Below are 18,104 nucleotides of genomic sequence, written 5' to 3' on the forward strand. Positions count from 1 at the left end.
TCTTCCTCAGGCCTGTTTCTGTCCTCACTCAGGAGAGGAAAAGGCAAAAAGCAGACCGGCAGAATTCTTCCAAGCTGCCCAAATTATTGGGGTTTTTGCAGCCTCCCCTGTCTCCAGGTGAAGCTGAAGGCCCAGGAGAATCCTGCCAGCCTTTCCTGAGCTGCTGCCCTCCCTCCCCACACCCTCCTGCAAGGCTCTGCTGCTTGCCAAGGAACTCCCTCTCATCGCAGCGCCCGCTGATTTCCCTCCGTGCAGCAGGAGTGGGATGCGAGAGATGTCAGAGACACAGGAGCACGGGTTTTGTGTCAGGAGCACACGGGAACGGCAAAGCTCCCGGGGCACCCTCCCACTGCCTGTCTGCGAGGAGGATTCAGCACCTCCAAAACCTCCAGCAGCCCGGGGAGGGGGGGCAGCCTGAGGAGCCGAGATCCACACACTGAGCTGCCTCTGACCCGGATTTTGGGGGATCTGACAGCTCCGCGGAGCTGCAGCTCGGAGCAGCTGCTGGCAGCCCAGGAGAGGAGATGGGGCCATTCCCTTCCAGGCCAGGAAAACATGGATAGCACCCCTGGGAATCCCACAGTCCATGCTGGAACCCCTGGCTGCTGTAAGATCAGCTGCTGAAGGCCCTGCAGGATCTGCTGCTCTTGAACCCAGCCGCCAAACCCTTCCCTGCAATGCCCCATTTCTGCCCCCAGCACCCAGAGGTGCTGCCTGGGCTGGGCTGGAGAAATCCCCCGCGGATGTCCAACTTGTGTCCCTCCTCTGAGCAGGAGCTGAGGTCCTGCAGCACTTCTCACTCCTTCGTCCACTGGAGCAGAGGTGAAAACCTCCCAGACCCCAGAGTCGTATGTGAAAACCTCCCAGACCCCAGACCCCAGAGTCGGACAGTGAGACAAGGGCAAGCAGAGGTGTCTCTGAACCCAACTGATTCTCATCCCAGCCCTGATCCTCCCCAGCCAGATCCCGTCTCCCTCTGAAATTCCTCATTACGTTACAAAACCGGAACTTGATGCCCTGCTGAGAATTTTTAAATCATCTCCACCGTATTCCTGAAGCCTATAAGCAAAAAGCCCCCATCACTTAATGAAGTGTAAAACTAATTATTATGAACTAAAAGCAGCTGCTCTGCCGAGTGGAAAACCAGCCCATTCCCATGTCCTATTTCCCTCTGCAGCGCGTTCCCTCCCCCTGCTCTGCAAATGCAGAAGTAAAGATCCCTGCCGGCGTCGTGCTGCCTCGGAGGCTGCAGCCCCACCAGTGGAAACCCGCACGGTTTAATGGCCCTTAAAACGCTCAGCATCCTTTCCCCTTCCTGTAAAATCCATCTGACCTAATGGCTGTGACAATTACGTGCATGGCCTCCCTATTAGAAGGTAATTTTCTGAGTTGGCAGAGCGACACAGGCACGAGATGACAAAAGCAGTAAAACTCCGACTTCCCGGAGGCAGCTCCTCGGGGCAAAAAGGCAAAAATTCCCTTTGCAGGGAAGCCGGTGCCAAGAGCAGCTCCAGGCTCCGTGCCCTGGTTCACGCAGGGGACACCGGGGCCTCTCCGGTGGCATTTGACCTCCCATTTCCTCCCCCCCAGCGCTGTGGGTTTTGCCCTGGTCACCCCCTGAGCCTGGAGACATCCCCCTTTTCCCAGGATTTACACAACCCACACAACCTGTTAAAGCTCAAAACTCCAATGGGATTTTTCTTTACCTTGAAAAAAATAATTGACCACCACAACACACACACACAAAAAAAGGGAAGAAACCGTTTTTATTGATGTTGTAACAGGGGAGAGATTTAGAAAAAAACATTACCTAGAACTCCCTGGGTAAGGAAACACAGTATCAAAATAGTTAGTACGGCAAAACAAAGCCTCTCCCAATAAGTTTCAAGTAATGCAATCATAAAAGAATTTGGCTAAAAAGGAACTCTTTGCTCTGAGATGTTTTCTGTAATAGTCCTCTAAGAAACTCAAGGGAAGCAGCAGCAGCAGCAGACCTGGTTTACTACAGACACGGGTTCAGGAAATATATTAAGGGTATTTCTATATAAAAACTGCCCTGCACATCCATCACTGTCTGCAGCCCGCACGTGGCCTCTTCAGTCCTACAAGACTCTGCCCAAAAAGGGAGAAAAAAGGGAGATAAACACAACTCTGGTGTAAAAAAAAAAAAGAGCCCAAGGCCTGGAGGGGCAGCTGGGGGAGCCCAGACAACACCAGGCAGGGAATTCTGACTGCAGCCCTCGTTTTTCAGGAATGTGGAGGGGAAGTTTGGCTTTTCTGCACCAGGATCCCACATTTCCCCTCGGTGGTTATCAGCAAAGGCTTTTAACAAGTGGACTGAGGTCAGCGCTCACTGGTGCTCAATTTAAACAGCCCCTGTCGTTAACAGGCTCATTTTTCAAAGGCTTCCCTTGAACAGTAACAAATTTCATGGCTTTGTTGGGGGTTTTTTTGGTGTTTTTTTTTTTCCATAAAACTTCTTTATGGAAACCATCCTTCAGTTAAAAAAAAAAAAAAAAACCACCACGAAGTTTTGTTTCACGGGGAGACCGCAGCAATTAAAAAATTCTCCTTTCATTAATCCTCACTCCTGACATCCTCCCCCGTAAATAAGATGAAAGCACATCATTTACAGCTCAGGCTTCCCCCAGCTGGGGTTTGAAAGGCCAGCACCTGAACGAGCTGCTCAGCCCCACCCTGATGAGGAAGGAGATTCTGCAGCAGCAGGACCAGGGGGCACTGGGATGCAGCTGCTGCCCCCCAAACCAGGCCGCTCCAGCCCCCCTTTTCCTGCAGGATCAGGACTGAAGCACTCGGGAACAGTTTGGGGGGAAAGGAGGGGAGGGAGTGTTAGTGTTCGGATGGGAAAAAACCTGATTTTCTTTAAGTCCTGTAGAAGCAAAGGCACTAAATCTTAAGCTTATTAAATAAAGGCTGTAACTTGGCCAGCCAAGTTACAAGAGACACTGGAACTCCTTCCTGTGTGTGTGTCACAGCACATCCTGCTCAGCCAGTGTGACAAATGAGCCACTTTCTCTCAGTCACTGAGGGACATGCACAGCTACAACACTCAGCCACACTCCCCTGCACAGTTTATTTTTAACCACCCCACGAGAGTTCAAGTTCAAGGATCAGCTGGAGCTTCTGGGTACAGGTCCTGCTTTAATGAGTGGTCAATCAGACATCAGAAATAATTTAACCTCCATGTCATCATTTTGACGGTTTTAAAAGATGCTCTATTACCTTTTATCCAACTCATGAGAAAAAAAAAAAAAAAAAAAAAAAGGTGTCAGGCCTGAAACGCCAGAGCCCTGCTTTAGTGTTTTATGAGAGGAAAATGCTTCGGCTTTGAGAGGTGCTTGGTGCTGGCAGGCTGCGAGTGCAGCTTCCCCAGCAAATCATCACTAAATTCAGTGCCCACACCGAGCCCTGCAGGGTCCCAGTCCCACGGGCACTCAGCAAACCAGGCCCTGCCTCATCCTGATGATCTGCAGCAGGGCAGCCTGCACATCCTCATCCATGTGGCCCTGGGGGAGCAAAAACTGGTCACCAACACTGGGCAGAGACGCTGAGAACGCCCCTGAGCACCCCCAGCCCAGGGGAAGGACCCCGTGCCTCACCTGGACGGCGCTGAGCAGGTGCGTGCGGTACACCAAGACCACCTCCTGGTGCTGCCTCTTGGCGTCCTGGGGGACACAACAGGGACACCAGCTGAGCTCCTCACGTTCATAACCTCTGCTCCTGCCCCTCCCGGCCCCTCTGAATTCAATTTGGGCACTGCCACACCGACCAAAGCTGAATTTCCAGGTTGAAGTTTTATCCCCTCCATTAATCAAGGGGAAAAAAAAAAAAAAAAAAAAAAGTCACTGGTGTTTTGGTGGAAGGCTGGCAGAGCCAGCCAGGAGCTGAGATCACAGAAAATCCGGAGCTGGAAGGGACCAGCCAAGCCCAACTCCTGGCCCTACACACTTGTTTCATCACCAGCAGCAGCTATTTGGTGTTTTGGTTAAACCCACCTCATTTCAGAACACTTTGCCTTGTAAGAACCAACCCTGCAAATACTCTAAAAAACGTATTTGTGAATCTGAGCAGGAGAACTCACTTTGCTCAGACACAGCCTCAACAAGGAGCTTTTACTGAAGCCACAGGGGCCACACAAGTGGTGCACAAAATCCCAGCACTCAGGACTTGTCCCCTGCTCTGTCAGTGCCTCAGGACGCTCAGGGCTTGCAGGCAAAGGAACACAACTCCAGGCCATAAAGAAATTACCACCTCACCCTTTCCAGGGGAGAGAAAAAAAACCCCACGTGGTGGTAAGAAATGACTGAGCCTGCATCCAGAAATGGTCTTGGCAGGATTAGAGCGGAGAATCCCATAAGCACCAGTTCTCCTACTTTGCTCATATCCTCCTCATCAGGAAAAGCTGCCAAGTGCTGCAACTCAAACCAAAGAGAAAAGCCGAAAAAAAATTTACAGAGAAGCAACAACTCAGGGGGAAAAAAAAGAAGAAAAAAGAAACCCCAACAAACTAGTGGACAGTGCAGTTGTTTAGTGTGAGGCTGCAGTCCCACCCCGCTCCGGCGGGCACATCCACATTTCCCTGTTTACACAAGGAATTAAGCAACTACCGCACGTCAGACAGCACCTTGTGCGAGCACTTACAGCCAGCTGCTGCTGGAGTGTTTTCACTTGGCTCTGGAGCAGTTCCACCTGCTGGTTGTGCCTCTTGGAGGGGATCCCGGTGGTGTATGTCAGCTGGGACAAGCCGTTGAGAGCCTGCTTCAGCCGCTCCACGTCGTTCAGCAGCTCTGTTATCTTTAAAATAAAAAAAAAAACCCACAGAAAACACCATTTAAGGATGTCTCACTGCAAACTGCTCTTTCACGTTCTTTCAAGTCTGAGGAAGCCCAGCAAGCACTGAAGGGTCTTTGTGCCAGCTTGCTGAGAGAGGATTTTATTCTCCTGACATGCTGGCTCCTGCGGTGCTCCCTGGCACTGGGCTGTGCCAGGTACCGAGCCTGCAGGTCAGCAGGGACACGAGGGACTGAGAAAAGGGAGGAGCTAAGGATATTCCAGGTCTAACTTCCAGGAAGAACAGTGAAGCTCCAGAAGGCAAGTTCAGGGATGCCCAACAAGCACAGCTCCAGCGGAAGGAGGAGCTGATATCCCCACAAGTCTGAAGCTTTAGCTGAATTTAAACACTCCACGATGTCCAGAACTCATCAGGGGCTGGAAAAACTTTGCATAATGTAAAATCAGGACTTGAGCTGCTCTGGGCCAGCCCCGGGTGTACCCAATGCTCAGCACAAAGGGGTGCTGGAGCACCTCAGGAGCACGGGGAGCACGACCCCCAGACCTCACCTTGTTGTCCTTGGCTTCCACCTGCTTTGCAGACTCCTGGATCCTCTTCTGCAGGTCCAGAATGGTTGTCAGTGACTTGTCGCACCTTTCCTTCTGGTCCTTGATCTCCTGCTCGATGCTGCAGCTCCGCAGCTGGAGCAGCTCCTTCTCGTCCTTGAGGGACAGCTCGCTCCTCCTGGCCTGCACGGCCTCCTCGCAGGCCTGCTCGTACCTGTGGCTCATGCTGGCCAGGTGGCCGGCCATGCTGCTCACCTGGGCCTCCAGGGCACTCTTCATGGAGCTGAACTCTGCCCTGGCCACCACCTCCTGGCTCTGCAGCTCTGCCACGGCCTGCTGGCTCAGCCGCAGCTCCGCCTGCAGCCTCAGCACCTCCTCGCTCTTGGCTTGGCTTTCCGCCTCCTTCTCCTTCAGGCTGGCCTTGATGGCCGTGATTTCTCCTTCCAGCCCTTCCTTCAGCTGGGTGTATTCCAGCAGAGGCACTGAGGAGCCCCTCAGCTCAGCCAGCTCCTGCTGCAGCTCCTCAACTCTGAGCGTTTCCTTGTCGTAGCGTTCCTCCTTCCTGCTCAGGGCTTCCTGCAGCTCCTCCACGGTGCGTCCCAGAGCCTCCCTCAGGGCCTCCACGTGCTCTGCGGGGACCTGCTGGGCCAGGGGCTGCTCCTGCTGCCCCTCCTGCCCCGTGCATCTCCTGAGCAGAGCCCTGAGCTGCTGGCTGAGCTCCTCCATCGCGCCGGCGCACAGCCGCTCCAGCCGGCGGGATTTCTCGGCCAGGACGTAGTTCTGCTGCAGGTCGTTCTGGATGGACAGGACCCCAGCCCTGAGCTTCTCGTTCTCCTCTCTGCACCTCTGAGCCTCCTCCTCGCTCTCCCTGCGTCTCTGCTCCTGCTCCTGCAGCTGTGCCCTCAATTCCTTCACCGTGGCTTCGAAGCTCTGCTCCCTGTCCTCGAAGGAGGCCACCGGGGCGTACTTGGACTTGATGCACTCCTGAATCGTGTCCAGTTCCTTCTTCTGGGCTTCGATTTCTGCGTGCAACTGCGAGATTTCATCCTGCCCCCTCTTACGCTCAGCCCTGATGGCAGCATTGTTCTCCTGCAGCTCTTGCACGCTTTTGTTTAAAGCATTTACCGCGGTTTCGTGATCCTTTAAGCTTATATACTCCGTTTGCAATTGGCTCTGTAAGAGTTTCACCTTGTTTTTCAAAGCTCCATTCTCTTCGTTTACCCTCAGGAACTCCTGCTTTATCTCTCCAATTTTGCCCTTCAGGTCCGAGAGCTCCCCGTTGGTCTTTTCCAGGGTGCTGTTGAGGACGGTTTTAACCTCCTCGTGCGTGGTGGCCAGCACGTACTGATCCCTCAGGCTCTCCCTCAAGCCCGTGTTCTCAGCCACCAGTTTGCCCACCTCTGCTTGCTCCTCATCGTATTTCCTCTGCAGCTCAGCAAGCTGCTTCTCAAGCTCAATCCCATTAGATTTTAAAGCTTCCACCTCTTCCTTGTGCTGCTCAGGAGACAGGTACACAGCTTGGAAGTGGCTGAGCTTCTCACTTAAGTCATTCTTCTCTGCCAGCAACTTTTCAGCTTCTGCTTTGCTTTCATTGTACTTCTTTGTTATTTCAAAAAGCTTTCTTGTCAGGTCACCCACAGCCAGATCGTTTGTTTTCTTCAGCTCCTCATGAATTTTTAAAGGCACATTCTGGCTTTTAATTTCAGCTTTTAGCATCTGGACTTGCTGCTTCAGCACCTTGTTATCAGCCTGCAATCTTTCAAGTTCCTTCTGCAGCGTCTCATTCTTCCGTGATAGCTCAGAAATTGCCTTCCCCAGCTCCTCTTCCCTCTGCTCAAACCCACTCCTCATCTGCTCGTGCTCCTCTGGCTTCACGTGCTGTGCCAGCTGAGCTCTCTGGCTCTCAGACTCCCTCTGTAAAAGCACAACCTCTGCCTGCAGCTTCTCCCTCTCGCCCTCCACCTCTGCTAACCTCCTTGCCTTCTCATTCACCTCGTTTGACAGCGAGCTCTTCATGTCCTCAAACTCCTCTGCGCACACGGACCGGGCCAGTTTGGCCGCCGTCTCCCTGAGCTGCCCTTCCAACTCCGCCACGTTCCTGCCCCTTTTCTCTCTCTCCACCTCCAACTTGACAAGCTCCTTCTGCAACCTTTTGTTCTCCTCCATCAGCCTCCCCTCGTCGTTCCTGAACTCTGCCACCAGCAGTTCGTGCTGCTTGATCTGGTTCCTCAGTTTCCCCACCTCGGCAGAGGCTCCCTCGTACTTGGTTTTCATCTCCCGGAGCTGCTCCTTGAGCTCCTCGGTCACCTTGGCGCTGCCCGAGGCCACCTCGCTGGCCAGGTGGTCCTTCAGGGCCAGGAAGTGGCTCTGCATCTGCTTCACTTTGCCCTCCGAGTCGAACATCCTCTTCTGCACGTCCTTCAGGGCGTCCTCCAGCTGCCTGACCTGGCTGTCGGACTCAGCCTTGGTCCTCTGGCACTCGGAGGCCAGAGCCCTGCACTCGCTGGCCTTCAGGGACAGCTCCCTCTGCAGCTTGCTGATCTCCTCCTTGGCTGCCCCAAAGCTGCCCCGCAGGCTCTCCAGCTCCTTCTTTAAAGTTTCCTTCTCCGAGCTGGGCGACTGGGTGGGCAGGGAGAGCTCCAGGGGTCTCAGCATGGACCTGGACTGAAGGGAAATTGGCACAAAAAAAAAAAAACAGAGTTCACAGCCCTGACAGGTCACGTACACGTGTTTATTACTTCGTAAATAATATGGGAACTGCCATTATTTAATATGGGAACTGTCTGAAATCCAGTTGATCTGAGCATAACTTGTACAAGAGATTTCTCTTTTTTTCCCCCACTAGGTAATTCTTGTCTCTATTAGAAGGTATTTCAGCTTTTAACAGCAAATATCGTGAATGTAGCTCTACATTACCCTTCCCAATTGTGGAATGGTTTGGGTTGGAAGGGATCCTAAAGCCCACCCAGTGCCACCCCTGCCCAAAAGGACAGGGACGCTTCCACTGTCCCAGGCTGCTCCAAGCCCAATGTCCAGCCTGGCCTTGGGCACTGCCAGGGATCCAGGGGCAGCCCCAGCTGCTCTGGGAATTCCATCCCAGCCCCTCCCCACCCTCCCAGGGAACAATTCCTTCCCAATTTCCCATCAAAACCTCGAGGGGCAAGTATAATGCATTAATTCCAGGTCCCTTGCTCTGCATTCATATGGAATCACTCATCCGCTAGAACAAATTTAATTCATTAAGATATTGCTCCCATCCCTCAAGTGTGTGAAAATGGTTTTATAAGGGAGCAGAGCAGAGAATGCCACGGTTAACGAACCCTTCTTGCTGAGAAGACTGAGGAATGCAGTCATTTGGAATTCTAGAAGGGTTTGGGTTGGAAGGGACCTGAAAGACCACCTCATTCCACCCCCAAGGGTCTGCTGGACCTTGTTTATTATACCCAAACTGTTGCTTTAAAAGGTTGATAGCTATCAAACCTAATTGTCAGAGAATTATCATCTAGCAGGCAGGAAAATGAAATCCTCAAATATTAGCTGAATTTAAATTAGAAAAAACATGATGGAGATGAATCCCCAGTTTAGAGAGTGACTGTAAAATACGTTTAGGAGAGCCCACGACAGACCCAGCAGCTCCCAGCATTTACAGCCCTGTCGCAGACAGGACTCTAGAGGGCACCCACAGGTAAAAATAAACATGGAAAAGCGAGAATTCCTCCAAACTCTGTGTTCAGGAGCAATGCTCAATAAACACTCGTTCATAAGCACGTTTGGCTTTCCCAGCACGACTATCTCAGAGTTCTTCCAGTGGTAAAATATTTATTACCTGGGATTCCACTGCAAATGCTTGGCCTTGTTTAAGCAATAAATCTTCTTTCCCTGGATTTACAAAGCAAACAGTGTTTAGGGCCCGGTTAAAAACAGTAACACAATCACAAGAACACTGATTTTCCTGCCCAGCTTTATTCTGGTCGCCGGGGTCACACCAGGCTGAAGGCTGGTGTTTAAGTACTCGTTATTAAAACAACTTCTACTTAATTAATCCCCACAGGAAGCCTGGCCAAAGCCCTCCTAAGGAGGAGGAGAGAAGTGGTTTTCCAGACTGGGTTCTGGTGCTGCACAAGGGTCAGAGCTGGCAGCTCGCCCAGCTCGTGTCTGCACGTGGCCACAGCAGGGAGAGCATCCCCTGCACTCCACACCCACCACTCCTCCTGCCAGGCAGCCAGACACTCCAAATATCATTTCATCTGTCAAGAGCCCTCGTGTTACACAAGTGCAAGGCAGGTCTGGCAGCTGGGCTGGATGCAGGAGGCTCCAGCTCCTGGAAATGGGTTTGGTCCTCACACAAGCGGGAGCTCGGGTCGTGTCAGAGCTGCTGCCCCCCAGCCAGCCAGGGGCACTGCTCAGCTGGGAAGGGTGGGAAGGGCAGCCCCAGGGGGAGCAGGGATCCTGCTCAGCCCGTTTTTCATGGCACAGGACACAGCAGAGTCCCCAGGCACGTTACCCAAGGGCAGGCACTCCTGGGAGATTGATCAGTGGCAGCAGACACAGCTCTGCTCGGGGCTGCACACCAGGCCTGGCTGCATTTCATTCCAGCAATGGGAAGAGATGGCCAAAACCCCCCTTTATCCCTGTATTTTAACACCACGCACATGCACAGCAAGCTCTAACAATCAACTGGACTTACTGTTTCCAAAGTTACCTCCAGATCCCACAGAGTCACCCTAAAAGCAAAGAGAAAGAAACAAAAGCAGAGCTGAAAATTCATTTCAAATTTCTGCTCAGTGTTAAAGTAGGGGTGAAGGGGCAGGGAAAGCTTTTGCAATGAGATAAGCATTCAACAGTTTCAGCAATTTGAAATGCTGAAGTATTTCCTACTGCAAATTATCCATTGCCACATCCCATTCCAAATTACTCAACATACTTCATAATACTTGAGTTTAGCTTTGAGAGCTTCAATAGTCCTTAAACTTTCTTCCTGCTGCTTTTCCTTGGTAGTCAGGATTTTCTTCAACTCATCTTTCTGAAAGAGAAGGAGTGCCACATAGCCAAAGCCACAAAGAATGGAGAGGTTTCCAAAACCCTCAAGTAACTTTTTAAAGAGGTTTAGACAGAACTTCAACCAAGACCAGCACCGAAAGAATCCCTAATTTTTTCCTTCTGGAGCTCTCCTTCAAGGAGGAGTCTTGAAGAATGAGTCAAGAACAGGCACCAACATAAGCTGCTACTGTTTAATTAATTCATATTTGTTAGTCTTGCATTACTGGAAGTCACTACAGAGATGCTTAATATTATCAGTGTGCTGAATATCCTAAGTGTGCTGTGAAAGGAGCCAGGGGAATGGTAATTATTCGTGGTAACAGAAACGCTGTGGAGCTGCACAAACTGATCCAGAGCAGCAGGTAATTTGGCATTTTTAGGTAGCTTTCATGTATTTCAAAGTGCAGAGGAAATAAAAGAGAGAGTTGCTTCCCCTGCTCCCCAGTCCTGTCACACCTGCAGGTGACACATCCTACCTCGTTCTCAAGATCATCTGCCAACATTTGCTCCTGCAAAAATAACAACAACAACAAAAAAAATCCCCCCCCCCCAAACATTTTCTCAATGATGTTTTAAAGGCAAAGCCTAAAACAGGAGTTCAGACAAGCCAGCGAATGCACTAAGAAACCTTCTTTCTATCCAGGGGTTGCATTTAGGAGAAGCTGCATAAACGTACCTCTACAAAAATACAGCAAACAAAGAGCCTCCACAAAGCAAAAACACAACAAAAAATCCTCTTTATATTTTCCTTCCACTGGTCACACTTAGACCTCCAAAAAGAGGAAATTTATTTTAATCAACATTTCGAATTTGGGTGAAAAACTTCTGCTAAAAACCTTTGGCTTTGCTTTCTTGCCAATTTAAGATTTTTTTTTCCTCTGTGCTTCCACTTCCAGTAACAGCTGGAAAATCAGCAGATGACAAAGCCCTGCCACACACCACCTCCATTTAATAGAGGGATGAAGTTCAGCAAATTCCAAATCCCAGCACTCCAGAGCAGTCCGTGGCTCAGCTGCCCTGGGAGGCAGAGCCACAAATGCTCCTGACTCAAATTTTGGGTGTCAGGGAAGGACTTTGCATCAGTCCCCTCACGATTCCAGTGTAGCTGCAAGACCAAAGGTGGTTGTCCCAGATTTCCAGGTGATCCAAGCCTTGGTTTACCTCACTCAGCTGCAGCTGTAACCCACTGATGGTGTCCAGCAGCATCCTCTGCTCCTCCTGCACCTCCCTCACTCGATCTTTCAGGTCTTGGTTTTCCAACTCCAGGTCCTTAGAAGTAAAATATGAAATTTTAAAAAGAAAGAAAGAAATGAAGACCCCACACACACACTGCACACACACACATTGAGAAAGGTAAAGACTCTGAAGCAACAGACTGAGCAGCTACTGAGGGCTCCAAGCCCTGCCCAGCCCTTTGAAAACTGCAAGGACATGGGGATGAGATGGGAAAATGAGTGCTGGTTAGCAGAACAGTTATGACACTGATTAGTTTCAGCATGACACAAAGGTATGTCCCTTGAGAATGTTAAAAAAAGAAATCTTCCTCATTTGTGACTGATTTTAACCGCAGAGGCAGAAGGTTAAGAGGTAGGAAAGGTTAAGGCAGGGACACTTCCAACTATTTATTACCCAAAAAAAGTGCAGGTTTTTTCCCTGAAAAAAGTTGAAAGCTCATCTGCGTAATTACCACACTCCACCTCATGCAATTAGGCTCGAAGTAAACAGCAATACATGACCTTTGTCGATGGGATCATCAGCGCTCACTTCAGGTAGTGCCTGTGGCTCATTATCCCTGTGGGATAATCATCCCTGTGGGAAGCCCAAAGGATCCTTCCCCACCCACCTGAGTGCCGGGCTCCTTCTGGAACACTCTGAGCTCCTCCTGTGCTCCAAAGCCCCGGGGCCACTTCTGGGACACGCTGGGGACCTGTCAGGGCAGCAGGAGAACGTCCCCTCACACCCCTGTGCCCATCCCAGCCCTCCCCATTCCCGCTGGGACGGGGGTGACACCCCTCAGCCCCACACAAACCATCCCCCTGGAGGCATTTGTAGGGAGTTTTTAAAGTGTGACAGAAGCCTCACGTAAGGTGCATTTGTGTGCAAATTTTGAGATGAGAAATGCTGGGTTAGAAACGGAATAGGATGGACACTGTTGAGAGAGAAATGGAACTAGAAACGAGTTTTAAAAGATGGTTTTTTTGCAAATAAGACTGGATACTCTAGAGAAACAGAACTATGAAAGGTGCACTGTATTAGGATTTAGGGGTGGTTTTAGATGATTGGCTTTGAGGCATTTACAGCATTGAGTGGAAAAGCTGACGGGCCAAGAAACGCTTCTAATGGATTGTAATCAGGAAACAGTTTGGCTTCTGATTGTGATGGTGTGAATTGTAACACCTGTACTGTCTCACCCTTCACATGAGACTGAAAAGGGAATGAAAGTCAGAAAAAAGTATAATCTGACACCCCTTCTCAACACCTCAGTGACAAACAGCCCCAGCAAGTACCTTCTGCTCGGCCTGCCCTCTCTTCACGCTGTCTCTACCTAAAAAAGCACCACAAAACCAGCAAGTCACAAAAGGCATTTCACTGATATTTGTGCAACAACACCACACATTCAGCTAATTCTGTCCCCTTTCCAGCCTGGGAGGGCATTTCAAAAAACAGCTCACCACCTCCTCCCCAATTAATCAAACATGGAAACATGAACGAGGTTTTCTATAAAATAAATAACATAAAATATTATCAATCTAAATTGTAAGTATCAAATAAATATTCATTTCTACAAAATAAAGGCTATTTCTATAAGTAAGGGTAAATAACTCCCATGATCAATGCTGTCAAGCCCTCGAGGCATCAGAGCCTGCAACCCCCCGAAAAAGCTTTGCTAGAACCACACAACACCAGAAAGTCTTTTCCCCTCCCAAACAGGCGGTTTGTGACCTTCGTGGTCACAGGACCAAAAGAGCTCCTGGAGACACGGGGGTAGGGACACACCTCCACCCAAAGGAAGGTTCCTCCTACCTCTGCTGGAGTCCTCAACAGCCGCTTTTATCAAAGCCAAAATGTCAATGTTGTCCCCAATCCTGGCGTAGTAAGCGCAGTCGTGCCCGAGGCCATCGGTCAGAGCAACGTCAGCACCGTTCCTGAGCAGCACCTCCACGGCATCCTTGCAGCCATACTCACAGCCCAGCATCAGGGCAGTCCTGGCACGGGGACAGAGATGGGATGGGGAGAGCCAGGGATCCCACAGAGCCAATCACAGAGACTCCAGCCATGTCTAAACACAGAAACTCCATCCACGTCCCATTACAGAAACCCCAGCCATGCCTCAACACAGAAACCCCAGCCATGTCCCATCACAGAAACCCCATCCACGTCCCATCACAGAAACCCCATCCACGTCCCATCACAGAAACCCCAGCCATGCCTCAACACAGAAACCCCAGCCATGCCTCAACACAGAAACCCCAGCCATGTCCCATCACAGAAACCCCATCCATGTCCCATCACAGAAATCCCATCCACGTCCCATCACAGAAATCTATCCATGTCTAAACACAGACACCCCATCCATGTCCCATCACAGAAACCCCATCCATGTCTAAACACAGACACCCCATCCATGTCCCATCACAGAAATCCCAGCCAAGCCACCTTCCCTCTGTCCACAGAGGAAACAGCCTTCTAAAGTCACTGGGGCAATGTTTAAATATTTGTGGAAAGGCAAACAAACCCACCACAAGAACAGTATTTCCACGGAACCAGCACAGACGTGCTGCCTTTGAAAGGCACCCCAGTGTTTGGAGAACCCCCACGACTCTGGTTTCCTCTACCAGATACAAATCTCAGCAGACACAACAAACACCAGGCAAGGAGTTTAGAGAAGGTTTGCAGAGGGGGGTGCCTGGGAGACCTGGCAGCCCTTCCCCAAACACTTCCCAACTGCAGGACTGCAATGTGAGTAGCCAGGCTCTGTCCCACGGCAGCCTCCTGTCATGGAGGGATGCTCCAAGAAATATCTGGCAAAAGCAGCAGCTCCAAATAGAATTCTCCTCCCTGATCCCGGGAATAAACAGCTCAAGGTCCCTTGGGAGCTCCAGTGGACTCAGGACCTCTTGCCAGAGCAGCATTTTTGCCAAGGCCCATTGTGCACATTGATCCCAAAGACTGCTTTGGCCCCTCAACCAACCAAGAGCAGGTTCAAGAACCAGCCTGGGGATATTCTGGATGCCAGCAGGAGCAGGAAAAGAGGCCAGGTTTATCTGCAGCGTTGAACTGGCACATCCACTTCTGAACCAAACCCAGGCTGTCCTCCCCCAGGCTCGGCACACTCATTCTGCCAAGGGGAAGCTTTCCCTCACGGGCCAGCAGGAACTCCAGCAAAGCCCTGCAGGAGCTCCAGGCACAGGAAACCCTCCCACACTCACCTGCTCTGCTTGTCCCTGGCATTGACGTCGGCGCCCCTGTCTATGAGCAGCTGGCAGACCGCGGGGCGACACATCTGGGTGGCCAGCACCAGCGGTGTCCTCCCGTCCTGGGGACACAGGGGACAGCGTGAGGGAGGCCAGCAGGGTCTGTGCACGAGGAGGAGGAGGAGGACAGCCCCTTACCCCGTCCTTGGAGTTGACGGCGGCGCCGTGGTCGCAGAGCAGCTGGATGCTGGCGGAGCAGTCGGACATGGCTGGGGAGAGAGCAGGGAGGAGCTGGCACTGACTGCGGGGAGGGCAGGGAGAGGAGAGCAGCCTGGGGAGGCTCCAGGCACATCCCGGCCGGCATCTGTCCCACCAAAGCGCCCACAGCTGAGTTAAAGCCTGAGCAGGCTGCAGGGCTCAGCTCTCACACCGCCCAGGGCACCCGAAAGAAACCAAACCCTCCCGTGCCAGGCAAGAAACCAAACCCCCCCTGTGCCAAGACAAGAAACCAAACCCTCCTGTGCCACACCAGAAACCAAACCCTCCTGTGCCAGGCAAGAAACCAAACCCCCCTGTGCCAAGACAAGAAACCAAACCCTCCTGTGCCACACCAGAAACCAAACCCTCCCGTGCCAGGCAAGAAACCAAACCCCCCTGTGCCACATCAGAAACCAAACCCCCCTGTGCCACATCAGAAACCAAACCCTCCTGTGCCACACCAGAAACCAAACCCTCCTGTGCCACACCAGAAACCAAACCCTCCTGTGCCACACCAGAAACCAAACCCTCCTGTGCCAAGACAAGAAACCAAACCCTCCTGTGCCACACCAGAAACCAAACCCTCCTGTGCCAAGACAAGAAACCAAACCCTCCTGTGCCACACCAGAAACCAAACCCTCCTGTGCCAAGACAAGAAACCAAACCCTCCTGTGCCACACCAGAAACCAAACCCTCCTGTGCCACATCGGAAACCAAACCCTCCTGTGCCACACCAGAAACCAAACCCTCCTGTGCCACATCAGAAACCAAACCCTCCTGTGCCACATCAGAAACCAAACCCTCCTGTGCCACATCAGAAACCAAACCCTCCTGTGCCACACCAGAAACCAAACCCTCCTGTGCCACACCAGAAACCAAACCCTCCTGTGCCACATCAGAAACCAAACCCTCCTGTGCCAGAAAACCCAGAGTAAAGGGGTCTTAATCTACTCTCAGCACTCCCCTAAACTCTGCTCCTGATACTTGAAGATTTTTTACTCAACTTCACCTCAGATCTCGAAGCCCCATAAGACTGTTAAGTTGATTATTGAGGACAAATGTCATGACAATATAAAACGCTCTCTCTTACTACAGTGACCAAAATTAAAAGAGAAGAGTTCAGCCCATCTGGAAGCAAATCCAGTAATGAAATCCTCATTTCCATACAGCTGCCAGCAAAGCAAACCCCTTCACCTGCATCATGAAGAGCAGTTCTTCCCTGGAGATCCACATTCTCTGTCGGACAGTTGTACTGTTAAAGAAATAATCCCAGTTATCAATCAGAATCCAGACTGCATTTACAGCTTTAGGTGCTTTGAGGTTTGAATTAAAGCAAGAAAATATTGTTTAAGTAAAAAACATGCAAGTTTGGAGCTACAAATATAGTGACAGACACAAAGAAAAGAGCTCTGGGTCTGTGCACTTTAGGGCTCTAAACTTACAGAGTGTAAAACAAATTACAGGCTGTGCACAGAAATTGCACAATTCATTAGACTTTTCATAGATAATAGGCCACTTATACCTGCATAGAGACATGCATCAAATAAAAGTTTAAAAGAGTCCATAAAAAATAACAAAAAAAAAAAATTGACTGAGCATACACTGACCAAGAATAAATGAAGAAAAAATAAACATCACCCAAACCTAAGACAACCCTCCAACATTGTCTCATTAATGAGAGTTTGTGGCTTTAAATGCCCAGCAAAGTTTATTTTCTTTATTTTAGCCCCATTTCAGTCCCTACCTGGTATTTAACATGAAAAAGTCTTTTCCCCATGACTCTTTATTTTTAAAAAAGAGCCTGATTGGATAAGAAAGAAATCCCATATCCCAGTTTGGAATCAGTGCATTTAAAGCCACCTTTCCCCCCCTCAACACAAGAGCTGTAAGAGACAAGCTGTACTTTATTTATTACTGTATTTTCAGTACCTGCAAGAGCTTCTGCAGGCACAGAGCGTGGCCATACTTGGCAGCCAAATGCAGGGCGTTTCTGCCTGAAAACAGAGAACAGCAGCTCAGGGTTTGGGTTCCCTGAATTCCTGATCAATATTCCCATTTCAGGGACAACAGCCCCCGTGTGCCAGACCCTGCAGGTCTGTCTGTGCTGCAAGTGACATCTCCTGTCTACATCTCACTTTTATGGTGAATCTTCAGTCAAGGAAGAGAGATCATTTCTGAAGTTAATCTCTAAATTCCGCATCTGTTACTCCACACAAGGATTTAATAAATAAACTCTCCCAATAAGAGGAGGAGGCCAAGTTACCTCTGTCGATTTTCTTCAGCTTCACCTTAAACCTGTTAAATTGTGAGGTAGGTTCTGCTGCGTCCATGAATTCCAGGACACAGCCAGTTTCCTCAAGACCAGCAACAAATCACACAACTAATTCCTTTTTTTTTTTTTTTTTGCCAGCTACAGGAAGAAGGAAGAGCTATCCTGTGGTTCAGCTGAACTTTATTCTAGACTGAAAGCCAGCTGAGAGCATTTTCAGGTTGAGGAAACCTACCTGCAGCATCAGTGGCCGTGATATCAACTCCGTGCACCAGGATGGTGTTCAAGCAATCCAGGTTTCCCTTTGATGCTACAACATGGAATCTACAAAAAAGACAAAAAAAAAAAGAGAGAGAAAAAGACCTTGCTTAGGCACAGCTGGTTTGTGCAGAAAAATGGCAATATTGGCCAGGCAAGCCAAGAGCTGTGTAAGGGAAGGGTTACAGGGGCCAGCTCTGGACAGCATCCAAACTTAAGGGTTCTGCAAATACCACTTCAAGGAACAAGGCTACTTTCCTGAGAAACAATCACGATTCACCTGGATCAGTGAAACAGGTGAAAATACCAGTGGGGCTGTTTCAGTTTCTCTTTAATATTCAAACCTGGCAAGAGCAAGTCTTTAAACACCGGTCTTCACTTGGAAGTGAAGATTGTTGGAGACTTTCCCATTCCAGCCAGCTGGGTTCCAGCTTGGCGAAGCCAGATTTAGATGAGGTATTACTCCTGCTGCTCTAGAAGCCTTTTTGAGCACAGAAATCTGTGTA

The 18,104-nt window shown here is 50.3% G+C and overlaps 1 protein-coding gene across 3 annotated transcripts in view; it reads right to left on the bottom strand.

Annotated features, from left to right (window-relative positions):
- Positions 1–1,747: 1,747 nt before the first annotated feature.
- UACA (uveal autoantigen with coiled-coil domains and ankyrin repeats) overlaps positions 1,748–18,104 on the bottom strand; it is a 28,409-nt gene continuing 12,052 nt past the window's right edge. For 2 of the 3 annotated variants that reach the window (XM_066196081.1, XM_066196082.1), the window contains exons 3-19: positions 17,576–17,664; positions 17,001–17,065; positions 16,266–16,323; positions 15,012–15,082; positions 14,829–14,935; positions 13,423–13,604; positions 12,906–12,943; positions 12,242–12,325; positions 11,560–11,667; positions 10,875–10,907; positions 10,283–10,381; positions 10,046–10,082; positions 9,185–9,237; positions 5,362–8,022; positions 4,663–4,815; positions 3,621–3,686; positions 1,748–3,527 (exon numbers count right to left, since the gene is read on the bottom strand). In XM_066196081.1, coding sequence (XP_066052178.1) covers positions 3,456–3,527; positions 3,621–3,686; positions 4,663–4,815; positions 5,362–8,022; positions 9,185–9,237; positions 10,046–10,082; positions 10,283–10,381; positions 10,875–10,907; positions 11,560–11,667; positions 12,242–12,325; positions 12,906–12,943; positions 13,423–13,604; positions 14,829–14,935; positions 15,012–15,082; positions 16,266–16,323; positions 17,001–17,065; positions 17,576–17,664 — 3,976 coding nt within the window. In that variant the 3' untranslated portion in view covers positions 1,748–3,455. The remainder of the gene's footprint in view (positions 3,528–3,620; positions 3,687–4,662; positions 4,816–5,361; positions 8,023–9,184; positions 9,238–10,045; positions 10,083–10,282; positions 10,382–10,874; positions 10,908–11,559; positions 11,668–12,241; positions 12,326–12,905; positions 12,944–13,422; positions 13,605–14,828; positions 14,936–15,011; positions 15,083–16,265; positions 16,324–17,000; positions 17,066–17,575; positions 17,665–18,104) is intronic. The other variant, XM_066196083.1, reaches the window with a different exon arrangement.

Source organism: Chamaea fasciata, unplaced genomic scaffold, assembly GCF_029207755.1.
Source record: "Chamaea fasciata isolate MVZ Bird 193981 ecotype frontalis unplaced genomic scaffold, bChaFas1.0.hap1 SCAF_14, whole genome shotgun sequence".
Classification (NCBI taxonomy): Eukaryota; Metazoa; Chordata; class Aves; order Passeriformes; family Sylviidae; genus Chamaea; species Chamaea fasciata.